The sequence below is a fragment of the Meriones unguiculatus genome, chromosome 19, assembly GCF_030254825.1.
Source record: "Meriones unguiculatus strain TT.TT164.6M chromosome 19, Bangor_MerUng_6.1, whole genome shotgun sequence".
Classification (NCBI taxonomy): domain Eukaryota; kingdom Metazoa; phylum Chordata; class Mammalia; order Rodentia; family Muridae; genus Meriones; species Meriones unguiculatus.
In genome coordinates this window covers 10,999,938-11,023,718 of record NC_083366.1, presented here as the reverse complement: position 1 = coordinate 11,023,718, position 23,781 = coordinate 10,999,938, and the positions used below count along the sequence as shown (strand labels likewise).

The window sequence follows — 23,781 nt, the reverse complement described above, 5'->3', positions numbered from 1 at the left end:
TTTAGTTAGCCTGGCTAAGGGTTTGTCGATCTTGTTGATTTTCTCAAAGAACCAGCTCTTGGTTTCATTGATTCTTTGAATTGTTTTATTTGTTTCCAATTGATTGATTTCAGCCCTGAGTTTGATTATTTCCAGCCGTCTACTCCTTCTTGGTGTGTCTGCTTCTTCTTTTTCTAGGGTTTTTAAGTGAGCCATTAGGGTGCTTGAATGAGCTGTCTCGAATTTCTTCTTGAAGGCACTTAGTGCTATGAACTTTCCTCTTAGCACTGCTTTCATTGTGTCCCACAAGTTCGGGTATGTTGTGTCTTCATTTTCATTGATTTCTAGAAAGACTTTAATTTCTTTCTTTATTTCTTCCCTGACCCAGCTGTCATTTAGTAACAAGTTGTTCAGTTTCCATGTGTGTGTAGGCTTTTTGTTATTTCTGTTATTGTTGAGGTCCAGCTTTATTCCATGGTGATCAGACAAGATACATGGGATTATTTCAATCTTCTTGTATCTGTTGAGGCTCGCTTTGTGACCCACTATGTGGTCTATTTTGGAGAAGGTTCCATGAGGTGCTGAGAAGAAGGTAAATTCTTTTGTGTTTGGGTGTAAAGTTCTGTAAATGTCTGTTAGGTCCATTTGATTCATGACCTCTGTCAGAGACATTGTTTCTTTGTTTAATTTCTGTTTGGTTGACCTGTCCTTTGTTGAGAGTGGGGTGTTGAAGTCTCCCACTATTAATGTGTGTGGATCTATATGTGCTTTAAATTTTATCAATGTTTCTTTCACAAATGTGGGTGCCCTTGTATTTGGGGCATAGATGTTCAGGATTGTGATGTCTTCCTGGTGGAATTTTCCTTTGATGAGTATGAAGTGTCCTTCCCCATCTCTTTTGATTAATTTTGGTTGAAAGTCTATTTTATCAGATATTAGAATGGCTACTCCTGCTTGCTTCTTGGTCCGTTTGCTTGGAAAGTCGTCTTCCAACCCTTTACCCTCAGGTAATGTCTATCTTTGTGTCTTAGGTGTGTTTCTTGTATGCAACAGATTGCTGGGTTTTGTTTATGTATCCATTCTGTTAATCTGTGTCTTTTTATTGGAGAGTTGAGTCCATTGATGTTGAGAGAGATTAATGACCAGTGGCTGTTAGATCTCTTGATTTTGATGTTGGCTGTGGTCATCAGGTTGTGTGCTTGGTTGCTTTTTGTTTTACTGAAGTGAGGTTATTTATTTCCTTTGTTTTCTTGAATGTAGCTAGCTTTCTTGGGTTGTATTTTCCCTTCCAGTGTCTTCTGTAATGCTGGATTTGTTTGTAGGTATTGTTGAAATTTGTTTTTGTCATTGAATATCTTGTTTTCTCCATCTATGAGGACTGAGAGTTTTGCTGGGTATAGTAGCCTGTGCTGACATCTGTGTTCTCTTAGGGTCTGCATGATAGCTGTCCAGGCCCTTCTGGCTTTCATAGTCTCTGTTGAAAAGTCAGGTGTGATTCTAATGGGTTTGCCATTATATGTTACTTGGCCTTTTTCCCTTGCAGCTTTTAGTATTTTTTCTTTGTTCTGTATACTTACTGTTTTGATTATTATGTGGCGGGAGGATTTTCTTTTCTGGTCAAATTTGTTGGGTGTTCTGTAGGCCTCATGTATTCTAATTGGCCTCTCCTTTAGCTTGGGGAAATTTTCTTCAATGATTTTGTTGAAAATATTTTCTGGGCCTTGGAGAAGGGAGTCTTCTTTTTCCTCTATACCTATTATTCTTAGGTTTTGTCTTTTCATATTGTCTTGGATTTCTTGGACGGTCTGTGTCAGGAATTTTTCAGATTTAACATTTTCTTTGACAGATACATCGATTTCTTCCATTGTATCTTCTACACCTGAGATTCTTTCTTCCATCTCTTGTAGTCTGTTGGTTATGCTTACCTCTGTAGTTCCTGTTTTCTTCCCTAGATTCTTCCTTTCCATTATTTCTTCCATTTGTGTTTTCTTTAATTTTTCCAATTCTATCTTCAGGTCTTGAGTTGTTTTGTTTACTTCCTTCACCTATCTGATTGTACTTTCCTGTTTTTCTTTTAGTTCCTTCAACTCTGTTTCTTTCATTTCATTCAGTATTTTAAGCATTTCCTTTCTAAAGGCCATAAACTGTTTGGCTGCAGCTTCCTCTATTTCTTTACGGATGGCAATATTCTGTTTGAGTTTATCTTCCTCTATGTCTTTACGAATCTTATTTGTTTCCTCTGTTATCATCTTCATGAGCATACTTGTTAGGTCATCTTCTTGGATTTCAGTTATGGTGGGGTGTCCAGGGCTACTTGCCCCTGGGTAACTGGGTTCTGGAGATGCCATATTGCTCTGTCTTTTGTTGCTTGAGCTTTTACGCTGGCCTCTACCCATTGTGTTATCTTAGGAGTTTGGGGTTATTTTCTGGTGGTTCCTGGGGATCCTGTGGTGGAGAGAATCCCCTTTGCAGAAAGCTGGATTTTCCTGAAGGATGTCTTCTCAGCTTTTTGGGTATAGTCCCTGGATGGCTGGTGTTTTTTCAGGAGTTGCTCACCTCAGGGATATAGACCTGAGTGGTAACTGTGGTCTTTGTTAGTCGAAAGGGTTCTCCTCTCACCCAGGGAAGTCCTGAGGGCAGCTGCCCTGTTTCTGGGTTTCTTGTTGCAAATTTAATGATCAGCTGCTGTGACCCAGTTGGACATCAGGCGCGCCTCAACTGTTTGTGCTTGTGTCTGGAGCACAGCTGAGTGCTGGCGCCTCGGCCCCACTAGACTGCTAGACTTTTTCTAGGGAAGGATTGGGTGATTTAGATCAGTACAGTTTCCTTCCTTCCCCGTGGATTCTCTGGAGACACGGACTCCTAGTGTCTTTTTTTGCCCTGGTGCACACTGCTCAGTGTCCGCCAGCTGGCTGGCCACAGAAATTTGCCTGTGCCTGGAGCACAGCTATGTGATGGCGGCTCAGTCTCTGCCAGCTGTCTGGTGCGCAGAAACTGCCTGTGTCTGCCTTTGTGGCTTTTGGGAGTCTGAGTGGCTCCCTAAGCTGGGTAATTTTCCGGGGACCTTTTCAGGTTGGGGGTGAGCTGAGTGCTCTGAGATCAGACCCGCCGTTTCTATCTCTGGCGGCGAATCAGGTGCGCAGGCAGGCAGGGCTCTGTGCCGGAACCTGGGTCCCCGGCTCTGGCTCCGGGCTGGCTCCTGGGGTGCCCGTGGAACCCGCCCGAGTCTTTTCCAGGGGATGTCTGGGTGACCTAAGGCCAGTCCCAATCGTTTCCTGTACCCTGGGGTTATCTCTCGACTGAAAATTCCAGTCTCTGATAGTGTGGTGCCCAAGGTTCAGTCTGGGACCGTGACCAGAGACACTGGCTTGTGGCTCTGGGCTGGGGCTGGGGCTGGCGGCCGGCAGGCAAGCGTCTGGCGGAACCGGGATCTCTTCCGCGGTTTAGCCGGGTGAGTTAAAAGCTGATTGAATCCCCCACCGTGGGGTATCCTCTCACCTGGGAAACACAATGACTGTGTTTTATGGCCGAGAGTTCTGATTGCTGTTCACTGTGCTGATCCTGCTGTGCTGCTGCTCAGAATGAGAGTCCTCCCGGCGCCGCCATCTTGCCCCTCCCCTATTGTTTTCACTTTTTAATGTTGCCTGTCTGCTCATTAAATGATTGGTGCCCCTGACGCTGAAGAGGATGGCCTGTGTAACTGTTACCTGTGCACAGCAATAATTTTCAGAGCATCTCCTTTGGGACACTTACACATATACAAAGAATGAACACACTTGTTTCTCTCCAGTGGAGTACCAAGAGGTCAGAGCAATCCCATTCTTCTCTTGTAGGGCTGTGTTTCCATTACCAAGAATGTGGATGTAAGCGACACTTAACAAGCAAATTCTGAAGTTGGGAGGAAATAACTTAATGACTGCCCTGGTCTGCCAAGTGTTCAAGCTCAGTTACAGAAAAGAGGATCCATAGATTTCCCCCATCCTGTCCTTTTGACACCCAAGCCTAGAAGCTGGGAGAACACGGATGCATTTTTCTTCTGCTGGTGGTCCTGACAATTGGCAAACTTTTCTCAAGGTTAGTTTGGTACTTCACAGCCAACTTTTTCAGGTCTAAACACCTTTTGATCTAAGAATTCATCTAAAGAAATGGGAAACTTTAGATTTTTTTAAAATAGGGTTTTGAGAATTTTACACATAAGGACTGCATCCAAATCACTCCCATCCCTGGCTCTATTCCTAATTCTTCCCTTCCCCCAATTCATGATGTATTTTTACATTACTGTCACCTGTGCACGCGCACACACACACACACACATATACACACACACACACACACGTATGCTACGTGCATGTAACAAGCCAAGAGCTTTCTTGTTTTGTTTTTTGTGTTTGTTGTTTGTGTGTGTGTTATAAAATCACATGTTCTGGGTCATCAACAAAAGAGATCACAGATTCTTTTTTAAGAGTGTAGATTTCATTCCTTTTTACTTATTCTCTAATTTTTTAAGGCCTAGTATGTGCCATAGCATCTCATGGATATATAACGTTTTTTTATTTTGGTTTTTTTTTGTTTTTTTTTTTAAATAGAGATGGTTTATTTAGTATAAAGATTATTTCATGGTCTCTCCTAAAGTTTTACTAGTTCTTAGCTAAAAATGACACATAGTTCTATTTACTGTTCATTAGACACAAAGAACTACATATTTTATTCTTCCTATTTTTTTTTCAGATTTTCATTCTTAATTATGTGGAACAGGGGCAGGGACACATGTGGACAGGTGTTCAAGGAGGTCAGAAGATGGGGTCAGATCCCTTAAGGATCTGAGTAACCGATAGTTGTGAGCTGCCTGATGTCAATACTAGGAACAGAGCACAAGTCCTATGCAAGAGCAGCAAACATCCTTAACTGCTGAACCTTCTCTTCAGTCTCCCCGTTAAATTTTTCATAGTATATGAGGCTGAATTTTCCCTCTAAAAAATTACCTACAAAAGTAAGCAGTTTAGAATACAATAACCCCTAAGAGGGAAACATTGCCCATGAACTCAGCATCTAGCCAACAGCTTAGAGATCACATACACACTTTCATAAAGCAAACAATCAAAACAATAGGTTATATGAGACATGTAATTTTTAACCTTGGTCCCTTTAAATAGCTGTTGCACTCCTGTGTGTCTTTTTTACTGGCTGCACATATCTCTATCCATTGAATACATAACACAGCTTATTTAGCCATTTAGATGACTTCTCAGTTCCCTAAAATACAGAAGCAGAAGCTAAGAGCTTGTGTGGGAATGTAACATGGGCAGAAGTCCAAAGCAAGAGGAGGAAGTGGGGGAGGATGGAGGACCAATGTGATGGACATCCTTGACAACCTCAATGGCACTGGTCACTTACTCCTTTAGCTTGTCCTCTGAGGCACAATACAAGCCATGCCTCACGACAGGCAGATAGACAATGTTACTTACCACTTTCAGTCATGCTTGTTCTGAGATCTGCCCCTTGGACATTGTGTTTGTGCTTCCCTGTATTCACACAGGGGATTGCCAAGAAGATGCTTGGCATGAGAGGCAGGTAGAACCAAAGAGATCTGTAGTGGTACCTGACAGGTATCTATTCCATAGTTAGATTTTTTTTTTACTATTGAAAATACTGTGTTTACCTAAAATCATATATAATATATAGTTTAAATAAGCTACACCATTTGAGATGATGATGTGTCCCTCCAAGAGCAACAGACTATCAACAAACAAAAAACCAAAAAAACAGTACCATGGAGAAGAAATTTCCTGTTGTATTGTTCGGCAAAGAAATTCAAGAGATCCATCCAAACAATATGGCCTATTGCCATTGCCCGTGGTTGCCTTCTAGAATCTGGAGGTAAGTCGCTATTGCTGAAGACACCGTGCACTTCAGACATAGGACTTAGACATATGAATCTGGAACTGACTCAAAAGTCTCATAGTATCAGAAGGTGCTATTCACACTGTAAAGAGAGAAACAATCAGTAGTGTAGTCCTACTCAGCTGTAAAGTCTATGAACCACAACAGCAACTGGACTAGTAAGGCAGTCACAGTGGTGGAACGATGGCACCTTCATCTTGAAGGCAATCAACAGCTATCTAATTAGACTTAAAGGCCCACTCAGCAGGATGGAAATCATGCTTGGTACTATAAACCTAGTCAACTATTCGTGGCTGGGAAGTCACAGGGCCTCGAGGAAAATCTACTTCTGCCAGTTTACTAAATCAATATAATATCTGTTTTCTAAAAACCTCCCTTTATATCCACAGATAAGTGTGCTCTCACTCATCAAAGAAACTCAGACCATAACAGAGATGTACAAGTGATAAAAATGTAGAGAATAAATGACTGTGGACTACCCATCCTCACTGATGGATCTGCAATGCAACTCTTAAACCCAGAGCTTAGAAAAACATCACATAAGACAGAGTAGAAAGACTGTAAGAGCCAATGGCCAGGACACCCATTAATAGATTGTGTCCCCTAGACATAATAGGGAAAAGGCATCTATCAATTCAGAAATGACTATACTAGTTGACATACCAATGCAGACATGTGAAATTTCACAATTCCATACTCAAAAGAGGAACAGCTACAGGAGGTCAATGGCTCTGAGAAAGCAAGAATGCATTGCCTCCAGAGACAGACTCCCACACAGCTTGTTCCATTCCAACTGGCCCGCCTTGGACGTATACACATCCCAGCCAAGTTGAGTGGACTCAGTAAGCTTGATATATGATATATACATGAGTGTACATATACATCTGTCAGCCTATACTTATAAACACACGCATACACACATTACATATGTATTAAAATACTGTTTCTTCTTTTCAAGATTGATTTTTTTATGTATACAGCCCTCTGCCTGCATGTGTGCCTGCACACCAGAAGAGGGCACCATATCTCATTATAGATCTGTGAACCACCATGTAGTTGCTGGAAATTAAACTCAGGACCTCTGAAAGAGCAGCCAGTGCTCTTAACCTCTGAGCCATCTCTCCAGCCCTGTTTCTTCTTTTCAATAATTGAAAATAATGACATCTCATGTTTCTGTGTGTGTATGTGCGCATATGTTTAAATGAGGAGTAACCGACATAGTGATTTCTGTTGTTAGTATTCAAATTAAGCTTATTCTTATCTCTTGTATTCTAAAAACAGTTGTGTAAAAGAAGTCTGTGTCTCCAGTTAGAACATGTTTGTAGCCACCACAGATCTGTTCCATGTAAATAGAAGGTGAGAGCAGAGGATATCGCTTACTTCTTATCTGTACTTTGCTTGTTTTCTTTGATTTGGTTTTGATTTTTTTTTCTGAGGAAAACCAAAATATTGTAGTTCAGGATGTCCTTGAATATGTTCCTCCTGTCTTGAACTTCTGAATGCTGGGATTACTGGAGTGTGCTATCATTCCCAACTGCTAATTTTTAACTTTTTCCTTTCTGAGGGCCATAGTGAGTCTGTAAATATTTGGGACTGGAATAAAGATGTCTTGAGTGCCTATCTGAGACATCTTTGACCCTTAAAGAGGTTATAATATTTTTTAAAAACATTAATGTCATGTGTGTAAGTGCTTTGTCTGCATCATGTCTATATACACATGCATGGTGCCTGTGGAAACCAGAAGAGGGCTCACATGTTTGTCAGCTGCAACTTGAACCTGGATTCTCTGGAAGCGCAGCCAGTGCTCTTAATGATCTGGCCTTCTCTCCTGCCTCATAGTGCAAGTTTTGTTTGTTTTATTTTTTTTCAGAGCTCATTTGTAGACATTGAAATGATAAGTTGGTCACACTCAGTGTCGCTCCTTCCTAAACACCTCTTCATCCACTGGGGTTCACTTCTTTGGACCCCATCCCACCTGCTCTAAAAGAGTGTCCACTGGCCTCACAGCCTTACCTTAAAAAATCTTGCAACAGTGGAGTCAGGCTAGCAAAATAGCACTCTATATTTCTAAAGAAAGGGCAATGGAACAGACTCTCATGTTTGGAACTGGCTACCCACAAATTTTCTGTGCTAATTTACTCTGCAAAATGTTTGTTTTGGCCATGGAGATGGTCTTCTCAGTTCTTTCAGTTCAAGAAAACCAAAACACTCAAAGTGAAGTAGGAAAAGAAACACCCCCAAACTTGCATACCTTTTGACCCCTAGCACTTGTGAACTTGGCAAAGACCACAGCTGTTGAGCAGAGGATAAAGTGACGATTGCTAATTACCACAAGACATATGGTAGCTGCCTGTGCTTCTTAGCATGGATTTTGAATGGGCTTTTCTTGCATTTGTTTAGGATGCTTCTTTGGAAATTCTTTGTAGTATGTAATTTTCTAAATAAGTATAGAATAGACACCATACAAATTTAAATGCTAGGCAGTCGTTTAAAGACATCCTGCTATTGATTCCACTTAAATCCTTCCCTCCCATCCTTGTGAGAGAGATAAGTACTGAGTGGAACCACAATAGCCAAGGTGAGTGTAGACAGGGCCTCAGGCCTGAGTTTGCTGGGACACACTCTGGACTGAGACCCTGCTGGTGTCTCAGGAGATTGCTCTACATCATTCTACTTTTTGTGCTTTGTTTGTTTTTGTACTTGACAATTGATAGAGACAATACTGGAGAAAGTAGCTAAAAAATAGGACACGCAAGTGGGTGAAGTATAAGCAAGGAATATAAATAAAGCTGTTTATTTGGGATTTGGAAGGAACAAGTACACAAAAGACACAGCCAGCCAGTGAGAGTGCTAGCAGTTGTGCCTGAGTCTACCCACACAGGATCCGGGCGTCTCCACTGCTTAGCTTATGTCTGCTGTCAGGGGTCAGCATGAGTTCTCTCACTGGGGTGTCAGGCAGCATGCACAAGCAAGCCCTGTATCCTGAACTACACTGTCTGGTAAACAGTGCAATGCTGAATTAAAAACAAAAATTCAAATAAAAAGAATGCTAAATCAAAAGACATAGAAGATTTCTATTGATTGAGCATTTGCCAATTTTTAATGCATGTGGGGATTTTGTACAAATATGTATTCGGTTATGAATGTCTTTGGCATAAAAATACTGTCGATAAGGCCAGGTTTGGTGACACTTAGCTATGATCCTAGATACCAAGAGGCTAAGAAAGGAGTCTCATGAGTTCATTAGTCCATTCATGAAGGTTCAACCCTCCTGACCTGATTGTATCCTATTCCCACCTTCATACGATCACCTTGGGATTAGGATTTAACCTTTGGTTGTTGGAGCATAAACATACAGCCCCAACCAGCCAACAGCTAAGGTTCTTGTAGAAGATTGTGTGTCCAGGGTGAGTATTCCAAAAAGAAGGGAAGTGTGCTACATTTCTGCATAGTTCTGTCATCACTCTCATACTAGTATTAGGATTCTGTAACGCTGAGCACTACGCCTATTTCTGTATTTTGCTGATGTTGCCTTATTTTTTTCTTTCCTTATTATTATATTTCAGGGATCCTTATTTTTGCTTCATGGAACGTTTTCAGACTTTATTGACTTTTAATCTGCTATTTGAAAGATAAAATGAATATTCCATATGTTGGTTTTATATTGACTTCATATTCTGAAAGTTTATTAGCTTTAGCATAAGATTTCAAATTGTGCTTTAAAACATTTACTTCTTCACTGGTGCTGGTGATGTAAGTCTGTAATCCCAACTACTCAGAAGGCTGAGGCAAGAGGGTCACAAGTTCAAGGCTAACTTTGGCTACATAGTGCATTCAAGGCCAATCCAGTCAACTTCATGAAGTCCTGTCTTAAAGTAAAAAAATAAAAGGGGCTGAATTTAGAGCTCAGCAGTGTCATACTTGTTTAGCATGTATAAGAGTCTAGGGTTAACCCTAAGTAACACACTCTCTCTCTTTTTCTCTTTCTCGCTCTCTCTCTCTCTCTTTCTCTCTCTCATGCACACAAACACATGTATGGGCATGTGTTACTTAATCCTAATTAAATTAGATAAATATGGAAATTCTTGCATTTGCAGATGTGTAAGTAAAGCCAAATCCCTATCAGACTATAACCTGGTGTCTATATTAACTTAACCATTCCCAGCACAATCCTATGTAAAGTAGCTGCTGAATATTTGCTTCTTCTAAATGAAAGAAATCTTGATTTCTCTAGCAGCAATTGAAGTACAACTAGTAAAATGGAAAATGCACATAAGCCATATGACTGGTTAGTAACAACTTATTTCTGAGATATAAAAGTGTAAAAGTGGTTTTACGTGTGTGTCATGTCTATTAAGTTGTTGTGTAACACACTGAAAGCAAAATGGCGAAGGCAGTTTTAAAGCATGATATGTTGCTAAAGGGCGATACTGTTAACTGCATTCCCTGTGTTTCAGTGTTCCTTGCATTCCAGCATGGCAGCACTAGCTTTCAAATAGCTTAGGAATCATGACCTGGACTTTACATGAGCTTTATACTACCCACATTGCTCACTGCACTCATCTAACACCTCTTAGGTAAGTGTCTAGACCACCTGTCCCTCGCCAAACCTCTGACTTGTCCCTTCCCCTGCCTCTTCCATTGGGAAGCGAGTGACTCACTGAGATAATAGTGTCTCACTGAGGCCACTAGTGTTTGTGATGCACGCTCCACCCTCTTGCCCTTTTCTAACATGGAATTCACTGTTTCTGGCTAGGCGTGCACTTGCTGTTTATGCACTGGATCCCCCTGCCTCCTACCTAATCAGGGACATTGCACCAACAAATCTTTCTTTCCATATTGTTATTCACATTTACTCAAAGAAGAAAACCAATATTGCACCATTCAAATTCTATCTCCTTCTCTCTCATCACATATTTCCCTGGACACTCTATGCCGACTGCACCATTGCCTTCTATACTTTTCCTGTCATGCTGCTGAATTGGTTATTAACAGCTGGCCTTTGGGCTATAGTGCTGTTCATTGATGTGCCCTCATTTTGAAAACAATCTCTAATGCAAAGATAATGGAAGGACAACTGAAGATTCACAGGTCATTGAGAATTCAGAAAAGGCTTTCTTTATTTTTAATTTATTTTTAAATGTATTACAATTTATTCACTTCGTATCCCAGCTGTAGCCACCTCCCTCATCCCCTCCCAGTCCCACTCCCTTTCCCTCATCTCCTCCTGTGCTTCTCTCCAAGTCTACTGATAGGGGAAGTTCTCCTCCCCTTCCATCTGACCCTAGCCTATCAGGTCTCATCAGGACTGGCAGCATTGCTTTCTTCTGTGGCCTGGTGAGGCTGCTCCCCCACCTCAGGGGGAGGTGATCAAAAAGCCAGCCACTGATCTCATGTCAGAGACAGTCTCTGTTCCCCTCACTAGGAAACCCACTTGGAGAATGAGCTGCCATAGGCTACATCTGAGCAGGGGTTCTCGGTTATCTCCATGAATGGTCCTTGGTTGGAGTATCAGTCTCAGAAAAGACCCCTGTGCCCAGACTTTTTGGTTCTGTTGATCTCCTTGTGGAGCTCCTGTCCCTCCAGGTCTTTCTATCTTCCCCTTCTTTCATAAGATTCTCTGCACTCTGCATGTTTGGCTATGAGCCCCAGCATCTGCTTTGATACCCTGCAGAGTAGAGTCATTCAGAGGCCCTCTGTGGTAGGCTCCTGTCCTGTTCCCTGTTTTTTCCCCTCTTCTGATGCCCATCCCATTTGTCTTTCTGAATGAGGATTGGTCATCTTACCCAAGGTCCTCCTTCTTGCTTAGATTCTTTAGGTGTACAGATTTTAGTATGATTATCGATGAGGGTGTTTTCAATGATGCATTTTGGGCTGAAAGTAATTGCATTCACCAGTTCTTTTACGATCAAGACCCACACAACATACACAGGGACCTATGAATTTACAGTTGTGTGAAGTTGGGCTATAACTATTTCCAGACTGTGACTATCAAGGGCCCCCACCTCACATCTTCCTAGGATCTGTTAGGCAGGTTCCCAGCACACAGACAAGGATGTATAGAAATGTTATTGAAAAAATAAACTGCTCAGACCTCATGGAAAATGTTAGCATTTTAGCATTTAATTAACCTCCCTGAGTGGCTTCAAGCCACCAGGACACAGGCACCTCCAACACTCCTAATTCTCTCATCTCTTGTGCTGAAGAATTTGGCCTTCATGATGACGGGGTGCTTAGGGAGCTTGCCCTTCCCCAGAACTTTGTAGCAGCTGGGTCACACAACGTCAACATTGGGAGCAACTCCAGTCTTGTGCTTTTGGAGCATTGACCTGTGTCTGCTCACTGACCAGTGTCCACAGTTAATCCAGCTTGACAGTGGGGCAGAAGCTCTGGTTCCTCTTTAAGTGGTAATGCCTCACACCAACTTTCCCAAAGTCACCTGGATGATATTTGTTGAAGTTGATCCTGTGGTGCTGCATGCCTCCTGCATTCCCGCGGCCTCCTGGATGTTTGTAGCACTTAACGATGTGGCCATGGTCATGGCTTCTGAGGCCCTGGAGTTTTTGAGTATTCCTCAGTCTGGATGGTATGATGGTGGCAGAAAGGAAAGAGAGCATGATTGGAAATTCTTAATATTCAGGGAATTTCCTTTGACCTTAGAATAGTATTGTGCAGCTGGAATGCTTTAGTAAAATTGAAACAAACATCATGCTGTATTCATTGAAATTATTAGTTTCAATATAAACTCATTAAGTCATCTACTGTGAAGAAAGGAGGAGCAAGTATCATAGGTCTCTGATGGTCTGTTCATTCTACTTCATGAACAGCGGTGTTGATAGCATAATTAACTTCGACTTGTGGTAACTGCTGACAGTGAAGCCTGGTGGCTGCAGGAGGCTAGGAGGACATGAGAGTGGCTCCTGCTGTAAGCCTTAAGCTCATCTCTGACAGGTTTCCACAGAAGCTTCTGTAGAGCTAGGAGGGCATCCATTAAAGATAAAAAAAAAAAGAAAAAAAATCCCTTGGATAAGCCACAGAGCTATCCAAGACCATCTGCTTGGCCTGGCAAATTAGCTTTCTGTGTACATGTGTCAATGGCTGACTCTAGACAGACTGTATGACTAAGGTGAGGGACAGAAGGCTGGAGTCAGCAGAAGCTTTCAAAGCGGACAGTTAGAGCAGTGTTAGGACGTATTTCTGAATCCTTTTGGGTCTCTAGGCCAAGTAGGGCTAATGGTAGAGTGAAGGACAAGAGAAAGTAGTGACACCAGGTAGTTTGGATCTTCAGCATGTCCAGGTGATTGCATCGCTCACCTTACAATGAGGAGTCTTTGTCTCCAGGGGAGGTCTACGTTGAAAGCCATAAACTGATGGCACCATGTAAGTAGTCAGAATTGAAGCGTGCAGATGAAATGCAGAATTCTAAGGGACTCTTTGGAGTGTAGTGAGCCAAGGCACAGAGGGCTGCCATAGCAACACTACACAGTCTTGAAAAAAAAAATCAACTTGGAACACAAGGCTATCATGTTCCTGAAAGAACTTTCAGGCTAATAAAAATCCTTAGTTATCCCTTTAAATACTTTATCCCAAGGAGTTTTCTATGTCTTTCTGTTTGGTTTTCCGGAATGGAAGAAGCTATATCTTTCCTCATGGTCTCCCTATGTAGCTTTGGAACTGTTAGAAGTTATAAAGCCACAAGCATTTTAATACTCCAGCTCTCATTGCATGAAATTCTGCCTTATATCTTGAGGGGGAAAAGAGATAAGAAAGAAAGATATATGTAAATAAATGAAAATTATTATTTACCATTGCTACTGATGTATTAGTAGAATCAACCTCAGGTTGATTCAAACACAATATGCAAGTGACTTTTCTTTTCTTATTTTTGGCTTCACAGAGTTTTATTTTCTTTTTTAAGGGGGAATTTTTTTAATTCTTTATTAATTGCACTTTATTCACTTTGTATCCCCCCTGTGGTTCCCTCCCTCCTCCTATTCCAATCCCTTCCTTCCTCCACCCTCTGCATGCATGCTCCTCCCCAAGTCCACTGATAGGGGAGGTCTGCTTTTCCTTCCTTCTGATCCTAGTCAATTAGGTCTCATTAGGAGTAGCTGCATTGTCTTCTTCTGTGGCCTGGTAATGCTGCTTCCACCTCAGGGGGAGGTAACTGAAGAGCAGGCCAATCAGTTCATGTCAGAGACAGTCCCTGTTCCTATTACAATGGAACCCACTTGGATACTGAACTGCCATGGGCTACATCTGTGCAGGAGTCTTAGGTTATCTCCATGCATGGTCCTTGGTTGGAGTATCAGTCTCAGGAAAGACCCCTGTGCTCAGATTTTTTGAATCTGTTGATCTCCTTGTGGAGTTCCTGTCCTCTCCAGATCTTACTGTTTCCCATTTCTTTCCTAAGATTCCAAGCACTCTGCCCAACAGTTGGCCATAAGTCTCAGCATCTGCATTGATAGTCTGCAGGGCTCTGTGTCAGGCTCCTGTCCTGTTCCCTCTTTTCTCCTTCTTCTGATGTCCATCCTCTTTTCCTTTCTGGATAGGAATTAAGCATTTTAGCAAGAGACCTCCCTCTTGATTAGTTTCTTTAGGTGTACAGATTTTTAGTAGGTTTATCCTATATTATATGTCTATATGAGTGAGTATATACCGTGTGCATCTTTCTGCTTCTGGGATAGCTCACTCAGGATGATCTTTTCCAGATCCCACCATTTACCTGCAAATTTCATGATTTCCTTGTTTTTTATTGCTGAGTAATATTCCATTGTGTAGATATAACACAATTTGTGCATCCATTCCTCCACTGAGGGGCATCTGGGCTGTTTCCAGCTTCTGGCTATTACAAATAAAGCTGCTACAAACATGGTTGAGCAAATGTCCTTATTGTGTACTTGAGACTCTTTTGGGTATATGCCTAGGAATGGTATGGCTGGATCTTGAGGAAGCGCTATTCCTAGTTGTCTGAGAAAGTGCCAAATTGTTTTCCAGAGTGGTTGTACAAGTTTACATTTCCACCAGCAGTGGAGAAGGGTTCCTTTCTCCACAGCCTCTCCAGCATGTGTTGTCTCTTGAGTTTTTGATCTTAGCCATTCTGATCAGTTTAAGGTGAAATCTTAGGGTCGTTTTGATTTGCATTTCCCTGATGGCTAATGAGGCTGAGCATTTCTTTAAGTGTTTCTCTGCCATTTGATATTCCTCTATTGAGAATTCTCTGTTTAGCTCTGTACTCCATTTTTTAATTGGATTACTTGACTTTTTGCTTTATATATATTGGATATTAGTCCTCTGTCAGATATTGGGTTAGTGAAGATCCTTTTCCAATCTGTAGGCTGTCATTTTGTTCTGACAATAATGTCCTTTGCTTTACAGAAGCTTTTCAGTTTCATGAGGTCCCATTTATTGATTGTTGCTCTCAGAGCCTGTGCTGTTGGTGTTCTGTTCAGGAAGTTGTCTCCTGTACCAATGAGTTCAAGGCTGTTCCCCACTTTTTCTTCTAAGCGGTTTAGTGTATCTGGTTTTATGTTGAGGTCTTTGATCCACTTGGACTTTAGTTTTGTGCAGGGTGATAAGTATGGATCTATTTGCATTTTTCTACATGTAGACATCCAGTTAGACCAGCACCATTTGTTGAAGATGCTGCCTTTTTTCCATTGAATGGTTTTGAAATCTTTGTCAAAAATCAGGTGTCCATAAGTGTGTACGTTTATGTCAGGGTCTTCTATTTGATTCCATTGATCCACCAGTCTGTTTCTATGCCAATACCACGAAGTTTTTAATATTGTTGCTCTATAGTACAGCTTGAGATCAGGGATGGAGATACCTCCTGAAGATCTTTTACTGTAGAGAATTGTTTTGGCAATTCTGGGTTTCTTGTTGTTCCATACAAAGGTGAGAATTTTTCTTTCAAGGTCTTTTCTGATTTTGTTGATTTAGATAGTTTCTCTCTGCCTTTTAGTTAGTTTGGCTAAGGGTTTGTCTATCTTGTTGATTTTCTCAAAGAACCAGCTCTTGGTTTCATTGATTCTTTGAATTGTTTGTTTCTAATTTATTGATTTCAGCCCTGAGTTTATTTCCAGTTGTCCTCTTTGATGTGTCTGCTTCTTTTTTTTTTTCTAGGGCTTTTAAGTGAGCCATTAAGTTGCTTGCATAAGATGTTTCGAATTTCTTCTTGAAGGTACTTAGTGTTATGAACTTTCCTCTTACCACTGCTTTCATTGTGTCCCATAAGTTTGGGTATGTTGTGCCTTCGTTTTCATTGAATTCTAGGAAGACTTTAATTTCTTTCTTTATTTCTTCTCTGACCCAGCTGTCATTTAGTAGCAAATTGTTCAGTTTCCATGTGTGTGTAGGCCTTTTGCTATTTTTGTCATTGAGGTCCAGCTTTAGTTCATGGTGATTAGAATGAATACAAGGGATTATTTCATTCTTCTTGTATTTGTTGAGTCTTGCTTTGTGACCAACTATATAGTCTATTTTGGAGAAGGTTCCATGAGGTGCTGAGAAGAAGGTAAATTATTTTTTGTTTGGGTGAAATGTTCAGTAGATGTCCATGAGGTCCATTTGATTCATGAACTCTATCAGAGTTATTGTTTCTTTGTTTAATTTCTGTTTTGTTGACCTATCCTTTGTTGAGAGTGGGGTGTTGAAGTCTCCCACTATTAATGTGTGGAGGTCTATGTGTGGTTTAAGTTTTATTAAAGTTTCTTTTACAAATATGGGTGCCCTTGCATTTCGGGCATAGATGTTCAGGATTGTGATATCTTCCTGGTGGATTTTTCCCTTGATGAGTATGAAGTGTCCTTCTCTATCTCTTTTGATTAATTTTGGTTGAAAATCTACTTTATTAGATATTAGAATGGCTACTCCTGCTTGCTTCTTGGGTCCATTTGCTTGGAAAACCATCTTCCAGCCCTTTACTCTCAGGTAAGGTCTATCTTTGTGATTTAGGTGTGTTTCTTGTATGCAACAGATTGTTGGGTCTTGTTTACGCATCCATTCTTTTAGTCTGTGTCTTTTTATTGGAGAATTGAGTCCATTGATGTTGAGGGAGATTAATGACCAGTGGCTGTTAGATCCTATGATATTGATGTTGGCTATGATAGTGTGTTTGTGTGTTTGGGTGCTTTTTGTTGTACTATAGTGAGGTTATTTATTTCCTGTGTTTTTTTGAAAGTAGTTAGTTTTCTTGGGTTGTATATTTCCTTCTAGTATCTTCTGTAATGCTGAATTTGTGTGTAGGTATTGTTGAAATTCGTTTTTGTCATTGAATATCTTGTTTTCTCTGTCTATGAGGACTGAGAGTTTTGCGGGGTATAGTAGCCTGGGCTGACATCTGTGTTCTCTTAGGGTCTGCATGATATCCGTCCAGGCTCTTCTGGCTTTCATAGTTTCTATTGAGAAGTCAGGTGTGATTCTGATGGGTTTGCCATTATATGTTACTTGGCCTTTTTCCCTTGCAGCTTTTAGTATTTTTTCTTTATTCTGTATACTTACTGTTTTGATTATGATGTGGTGGGAGGATTTTTCTTTTCCGGTCTAATTTATTAGGTGTTCTGTAGGCCTCTCGTATTCTTATAGGCCTCCCCTTTAAGTTGGGGAAATTTTCTTCAATGATTTTGTTGAAAATATGTTCTGGACCTTGGAGAAGGGAATCTTCTTTTTCCTCTATTCCTATTATTCTTAGGTTTTGTCTTTTTATTTTGTCTTGGATTTCTTGGATGGTTTGTGTCAGGAATTTTTTAGATTTATTATTTTCTTTGATGAATACATCGATTTCTTCCATTGTATCTTCCACACCTGAGATTCTTTCTTCCATCTCTTGTAATCTGTTGGTTATGCTTACCTCTGTAGTTCCTGTTTTCTGTCCTAGGTTCTCCCTATCCATGATTTCCTCCATTTGTGTTTTCTTTAATTTTTCCAATTCTATCTTCAGACGTTGAACCCTTTTGTTGATTTCCTTCACCTGTCTGACTGTATTTTCCTGTTTTTCCTTCAATTCCTTAAGCTGTTTGTTTGAACATTCCTGTTTCTTTTTTTTTTTTTTTCAGTGATTTAATTATTTCCTCTCTGAATGCCACAAACTGTTTGGCTGCATCTTCCTGTATTTCTTTACAGATAACCATAATCTGTTTTATTATATCTTCCCCTAATTCTTTACGCATTTTATTTGCTTCCTTCATTAACCTCTTCATAAGCATAGATGTAAGGTCATCTTCTTGAATTTCACTTATGTTAGGGTGTCCAGGGCTACTTGCTCCTAGATAACTGGGTTCTGGGGAAGCCATATTGCTTTGCCTTTTGTTGGTTGTGCTTTTTCGCTGGCTTCTACCCATCTCTCTGTCTCAGGTGTTGTCTGTAAATTTCTGGTGCCTGCTTAGTCCTGGGGTGAGGAGAATCCACTTGGCAGGGTTCTGAAGTTCTCCTCTGCTTTTTGGGTATGGTCAGCTGAATGGTGGTGCTTCTCAGGAATTGTCACAGTTCACTTCAGGTATATGGACCTGTGTGGTAACTGTGGTGTTCAGGAAGGCTCTCCTCTCATCAGGAATGGTCGTGGTGATGGCTTTCCTGCTGCTGGGTTTCTTGCTCTGAATTTAGTGAGCAGCAACTGTTGTCTTAAGGTGTAATTGTTGGGTGCACCCTTTGAAGAACCAGGGATTCCCACAGTTTTGTCAGTTTAGCTAGGGATAACTAGTTGATCCTTGGAGCAGTATCTGAGGGCTACTGTAATGGCTCTCTGGCTTTTGTAGGTCTGAGGATGCAGCTGTGTGCCCCAGTGCCCTAGCAGTACTCAGTAATGGTGGGTGAGCACAGCACTCATGCCTGCAGTAGAAGGCTAGAGCCTAGAGTCTGCATGAATCCAGAAAGTCTTTTGGAGCTGGGTGTCCTGAGCGTTGGACCTGATGATGCCCCTCCACCGTGGGGTTTCCACCTGACAGGGACACCTAGTCTTTGCTTTGGGGACAACCATTCTGTCTGTAATGGTGTGTAGAATCCATAGGCACAGGGTTACGTAGCTCTGCCTTCCTGCCTTTCTGGGGATTGGGTGCCTAGGTGTCTGCCGAAACTGGGTAATTTTTCCTGAGACCTTTTCGGGGTGGAGGTATCGGCTAAGTGCTCTGAGATCAGGCCAGCCATTCCCCTCTCTGTGGATTTGCACCCAACAGAGAAACTAAGTCTCTGGTGCCCTGGGGGCCACAGTTCTATCTGGGGCAGTGAGTCAGGCAGGCAGGCAGGACTCTGTGCTGGTGCCTGGGTCCCCGGCTCTGGTTCCAGGCTGGCTCCTGGGCGCCCACGGAACCAAGTCTTTTCCAGGGGATGTCTGGGTGACCTAAAATCGGTCCCAATCATTTCCTGCATGGTGGGGTTATCTCTGAACTAGAAATCTCAGTCTCTGATGTTGTGGTGCCTACAGTTCAGTCTGGGACAGTGATCAGAGCACGCTGGTGTGCGGCTCTGGGCTGGCGACCAAGTGCCTGGCGGAACCAGGATCTCTTCTGTGGTTTAGCTGGGTGAGTTAAAGCTGATTGAATCTCCCACCGTAGGGTATCCTCTCACCTGGGAAACACAAACACTTATGTTTTAGGGCCACGAGTTCTGACTGCTGGTCACTGTGCTGATCCTGCTGTGCTGCTGGTCAGAATGAGAGTCCTCCCGGGGCCGCCATCTTGCCAAATCCACAAGTGACTTTGATGATGAATCTTTCCCATGTCAACCTGCTCAGCTACTGTGAGAAGAAAGGATAGACTTGTGGTTTTTTTATTTTCTTTTGGGGGGTACAGACAATTTTTTTTAACTCTGTGTAAAATATAATTTTTAGATCTCCAACTAACTAGCCTGAAACTACCATGAATGTACCACTTTAAATTTAAGTGGGCTTTGTAGGGAAGGGTTTGAACACCTATTCCACTGCTTACGACCTGAGACTTTTGTTGTGGTGTGTTTTGTTTCTATGAAGTGGGCCTTGCTCTTTAGCCCAGGCTGACTTTGAGCATGCTCTCATTCTGCCTAAGCTTTCCAAGTGTTGGGATTACTCATGTGAGCCACCAGGCCAGGCTTCTGGGAAAGCTTTGGAAGCCTATTTCCTCATCTAGGATGGACAACCACCAGCAACTCAGTGACAAGCAGCAAGCTGTGCACAGTACCCATAGCACACTGCTTGTCGGGTGCAGACTTTCCCCAGTTCTTGCCTTTATGATTCTACTCTAAGTCATGCCACATGCAGGTGAAGAACCAGCTAGGAGAAAAGAATGGCGGTTTTCAACATCCGTAACTGGTTCTCTCTCATCCCCTTAAATGTTGCAAGTAGACTGAAGACACTGTGGTAACGAAGAAACGGCTTTTATGTTCTTAACTTACTTTTACTTCATTGCCTGGAGAGTGGGATGCTACTGTCTTGTGACATGGTGCTTATCGATTCAATAATCTGCTTAGATTTGCATCACGAGGTAATCTGTAGTGAGCTTTTAATTCTGTGTGCCCTAAAGGGGGCAACAGAGCACACGCAAGTTACTAGTAGACCTTAAATGATGTAGCATGTGCCCACATGGCAGAGGGTCATAAAAAGCAAAACTGGGCTGAATGTTCGAATGCTACCTCAGGTGCTTGGTGCCCTTCAGAAGGAAATCAAGTTGGAAAGGGATGCAGGAGCACCGCATGGAGTCATGAGCAAGGCCTGAGAATACGGTCCTTAGAGCAGTAACAGTTCAGTGACACTGGGATGACCATATTGACTCCCATTCAGCCTGGTTTTCTAGTAATGACCCTGACTCTAAACATGGATGTAAATATAAATCTATACCAGCCAGCCCTCCCTACAGAAGCCTTAACAAGCAGCCTGTGGGCTTGCCCCATGCCTGTGCAGTCTGTTTTCTCTGTCACCTTATCTTTGGCTCTGATGTAGCTTTTCTGATAAGGCTGGGAGGGCCATGAGTCTGAGGAAAAGGCAGCTGGAACTCAGTCTCAGAGTTCATCTTGATTTTCAGTCTAGAAGGCTGACCTACCTTTACTGCCCTCAAGGTCTCTCTTGGGTCCTACTGTGTCCCAGATTTTTGCATTAGTCTTTTACCACACTCTTTACAGCTCTGCCTTCCATGAGCCTGCTATAAGGCCAGGGTGTCATGGCTTCTGTTTGATCTTGTACCCAGGAGAGAGGAAACAAGAAAAGGGAATATAGCCACTGGTCTCTGAATATGCATGCCACAAAAATCAGCCTCCTTAATGTATCCATGCTCTGAATATGCATGTATTGCCAATAAAAAACAGATACTTATCTGTGAATTTTTAGAAGCACCAAAATGTGAAGGATGACTAAATTAATGTGGCTGAGTGAATTCAAGGACAAAAAAATGGTAGGATAAAAAGGTCAGTGCTTTTGCAATTCCCCACAGCCATGAATAATAGTTGCTAAGGCTAAAGTGTATATTCGCTAGTTATTTTTCCACCCCAAATATTGTACTGTTGGGAAATACATCATTATTGATTAATTGAAGTGGATGTTTAGGGTAGGGAGGATGTTTCTATGTTTCCTCCCCCAACTGAAACCAAAGAATTAGGCATTGTGTATGTGTCCTGCTTTCCGTTTGTTGCGTGCTGTAATGTTGTAAATCCATTTATCTTCACTTTTATTCCTTCAGTGCCTTTGAAGAGAATAGCTTTTCTTTTTTCTAGTTTGGAAATGGGTGAATGTAGTTGACAGCTATCACACTCATTGAAAATACTAACAAGGTACTTTGTTATGAAGAACCAATGGGGAGAAGCCATGATTCTAACATCTTTTGACGGTATCTTTGTCCTTGAGGGGAAAGGCCACTGTTACTTCTTTTCTTACGGTTTTTCCTCCCATCTCTTTTAGACAAAACCTGTGGCATTTGCAGTTCGGACCAATGTCAGGTACAGCGCAGCCCAGGAGGATGACGTTCCAGTGCCAGGCATGGCCATCTCATTCGAGGCAAAAGACTTTCTGCATGTTAAGGAAGTAAGGAAGATTCATTTCCTTCAGTGTGATATTTCACCTTCAGCTCTCACTTGCTTCTTATTACTGTGAAATAGCCTTAGGTCTAGCTGCAGTTGTATCAGCTAAAGCAGTGGCTTGTGACCTTTTCTGATATAAATAATTTTTTTTAATGTAGAAGGGAATCAGAAGCTCATGGCAGGAATGCCAGGGCCCCTTTGGGCTCTGTGCCCCAGAAATTAGGAACTATTTTGCTAAGTGATCCATTTTTGTATGTGCCCTACATTTTATTTCTTAAAGATTAACCTGACTGACTATGTGTGATTAATCCAACTATATAAGGAAAAGAGCTCTGTGAGAATTCCTAGCTCCTAATTGTCTCTTGCTAATCTTGGAATCTGGACAGTTTATCACAGAATTCAGCTTCCTCCTGAAGGCAGCACTGGGAAAGGAAACGCAGGGAAATACAAAGCCTTTAGTGGATGCTGGCCGATCACAGCAAGCTCCCGTCACTTTTATGAGCTGAAACCATAAACCCAAGGGTTCATGAATTTTGGTATTAGATGCATGCTTCTAACTGACACGGTTCTCTCCAGTGAAAACGGTTGACATAGAAGAATTCAATTCAGATCTCCAGACTTATGTGCACTAATTCTAATATTTTTTATTTTGTGTGTAGAAATTTAATAATGACTGGTGGATAGGACGCTTGGTTAAAGAAGGCTGTGAAATCGGATTTATTCCAAGCCCGGTCAAACTAGAAAACATGAGGCTACAACATGAGCAGAGAGCCAAGCAAGGGAAATTCTACTCCAGGTATGAGGAAAATACCAGCTGTTCATACAAAACTGTAGACAATTATAACTGATGCCGTTATTTCTGTCCTGACTTAACAAATGCTGTGATCCCTAGTACGTATTAAGCAGAAGCTGATGCAGTTCATTGATAGCATCATAGTTTCCTTTAAAAACACTCCATCCCAGCTTCTGATTTCTACCTCATCTGAGAGAGAATCAAATTAATTAAGATCATTAATAAAAATCTCTAAGGCCACAAAGCATTAAATGTTGCCTTGAGCATGGGGGACACTCTGAAGCCCTAATCATGTGCTGGACACACTCAGGCATGTACCAGCCCTGGTGACTAATCCCAGTGTCTGTCTGTAGCTGCCCAACGAGGCTGGGAGACACTTTAGAGATATCAGTCCCAGGCCTCACTGGCAAATAGCAGCTCCTGTGGTTACTTAGTTTCATTTTCACCTGAGCGATCCAATTTTCAGTTCTACCAACTAAGTGTTAAGCACATAAAAAGACATCATGTATTATGTTAAATCACCTTTATGAATAAGAATTAGCTGAAGTTCTATAGTAGGCTGGCTCTGTTACTCTGTTGTAACTTTGTAGGAGGCTTACACTTGTCTTTCCTTCACCAAGACATTCATTAGGAGGGCTTCTCACCCACGTGGTGAATTTCAATCTAAAGCCCATATAGCCAAGGCCAAGAACATGGCATGCTTTTTCTCACATGGATGGGCTTGGAGAGCTCGGGGAGACTTCAGCTTCCTGTGGATAGCTGAGGTTCTGTTTCCTGTGTTATGTCTTGCTTGTTTGTATGCTGTAAACTCTACTGTTAGTGCTAAAATGTTAACATTAGCAGTGTTTTTCACCTACTGAATAAAACAGAATACACTCAGCCTCATTGAAACCAGCACTTGGTCACTGTCACACTCCTACTTCTTGCAATTTATTCTACAGAGCTGGGTTACATTCTCTTAGAACTGTATATTCTTCCTCTAACTTTTTAAAATTGCATCTCTCTACCAAGCTTTTGTCTAGGTATGTTTAAGTACATCAACTTACTTCGACAATTGTCTGTATTTGCCTTTCAAGATTTTGTATATTTTGTGAGGACATAATCAGAGTCAGGGTTTTTTTGTGTATATA

General features: G+C 41.7%; 1 protein-coding gene and 1 pseudogene across 12 annotated transcripts in view; one reads left to right on the top strand and one right to left on the bottom strand.

The window, feature by feature from the left end:
- The window catches only part of Cacnb2 (calcium voltage-gated channel auxiliary subunit beta 2), a 391,015-nt gene that overhangs the window by 338,604 nt on the left and 28,630 nt on the right, over positions 1 to 23,781 (top strand). For all 12 annotated transcript variants that reach the window (XM_060372288.1, XM_060372287.1, XM_060372284.1 and 9 more), the window contains 2 exons: positions 21,740 to 21,862; positions 22,518 to 22,654. In XM_060372288.1, coding sequence (XP_060228271.1) covers positions 21,740 to 21,862; positions 22,518 to 22,654 — 260 coding nt within the window. The remainder of the gene's footprint in view (positions 1 to 21,739; positions 21,863 to 22,517; positions 22,655 to 23,781) is intronic.
- LOC110541717 (large ribosomal subunit protein uL15-like) lies at positions 12,026 to 12,497 on the bottom strand (annotated as a pseudogene).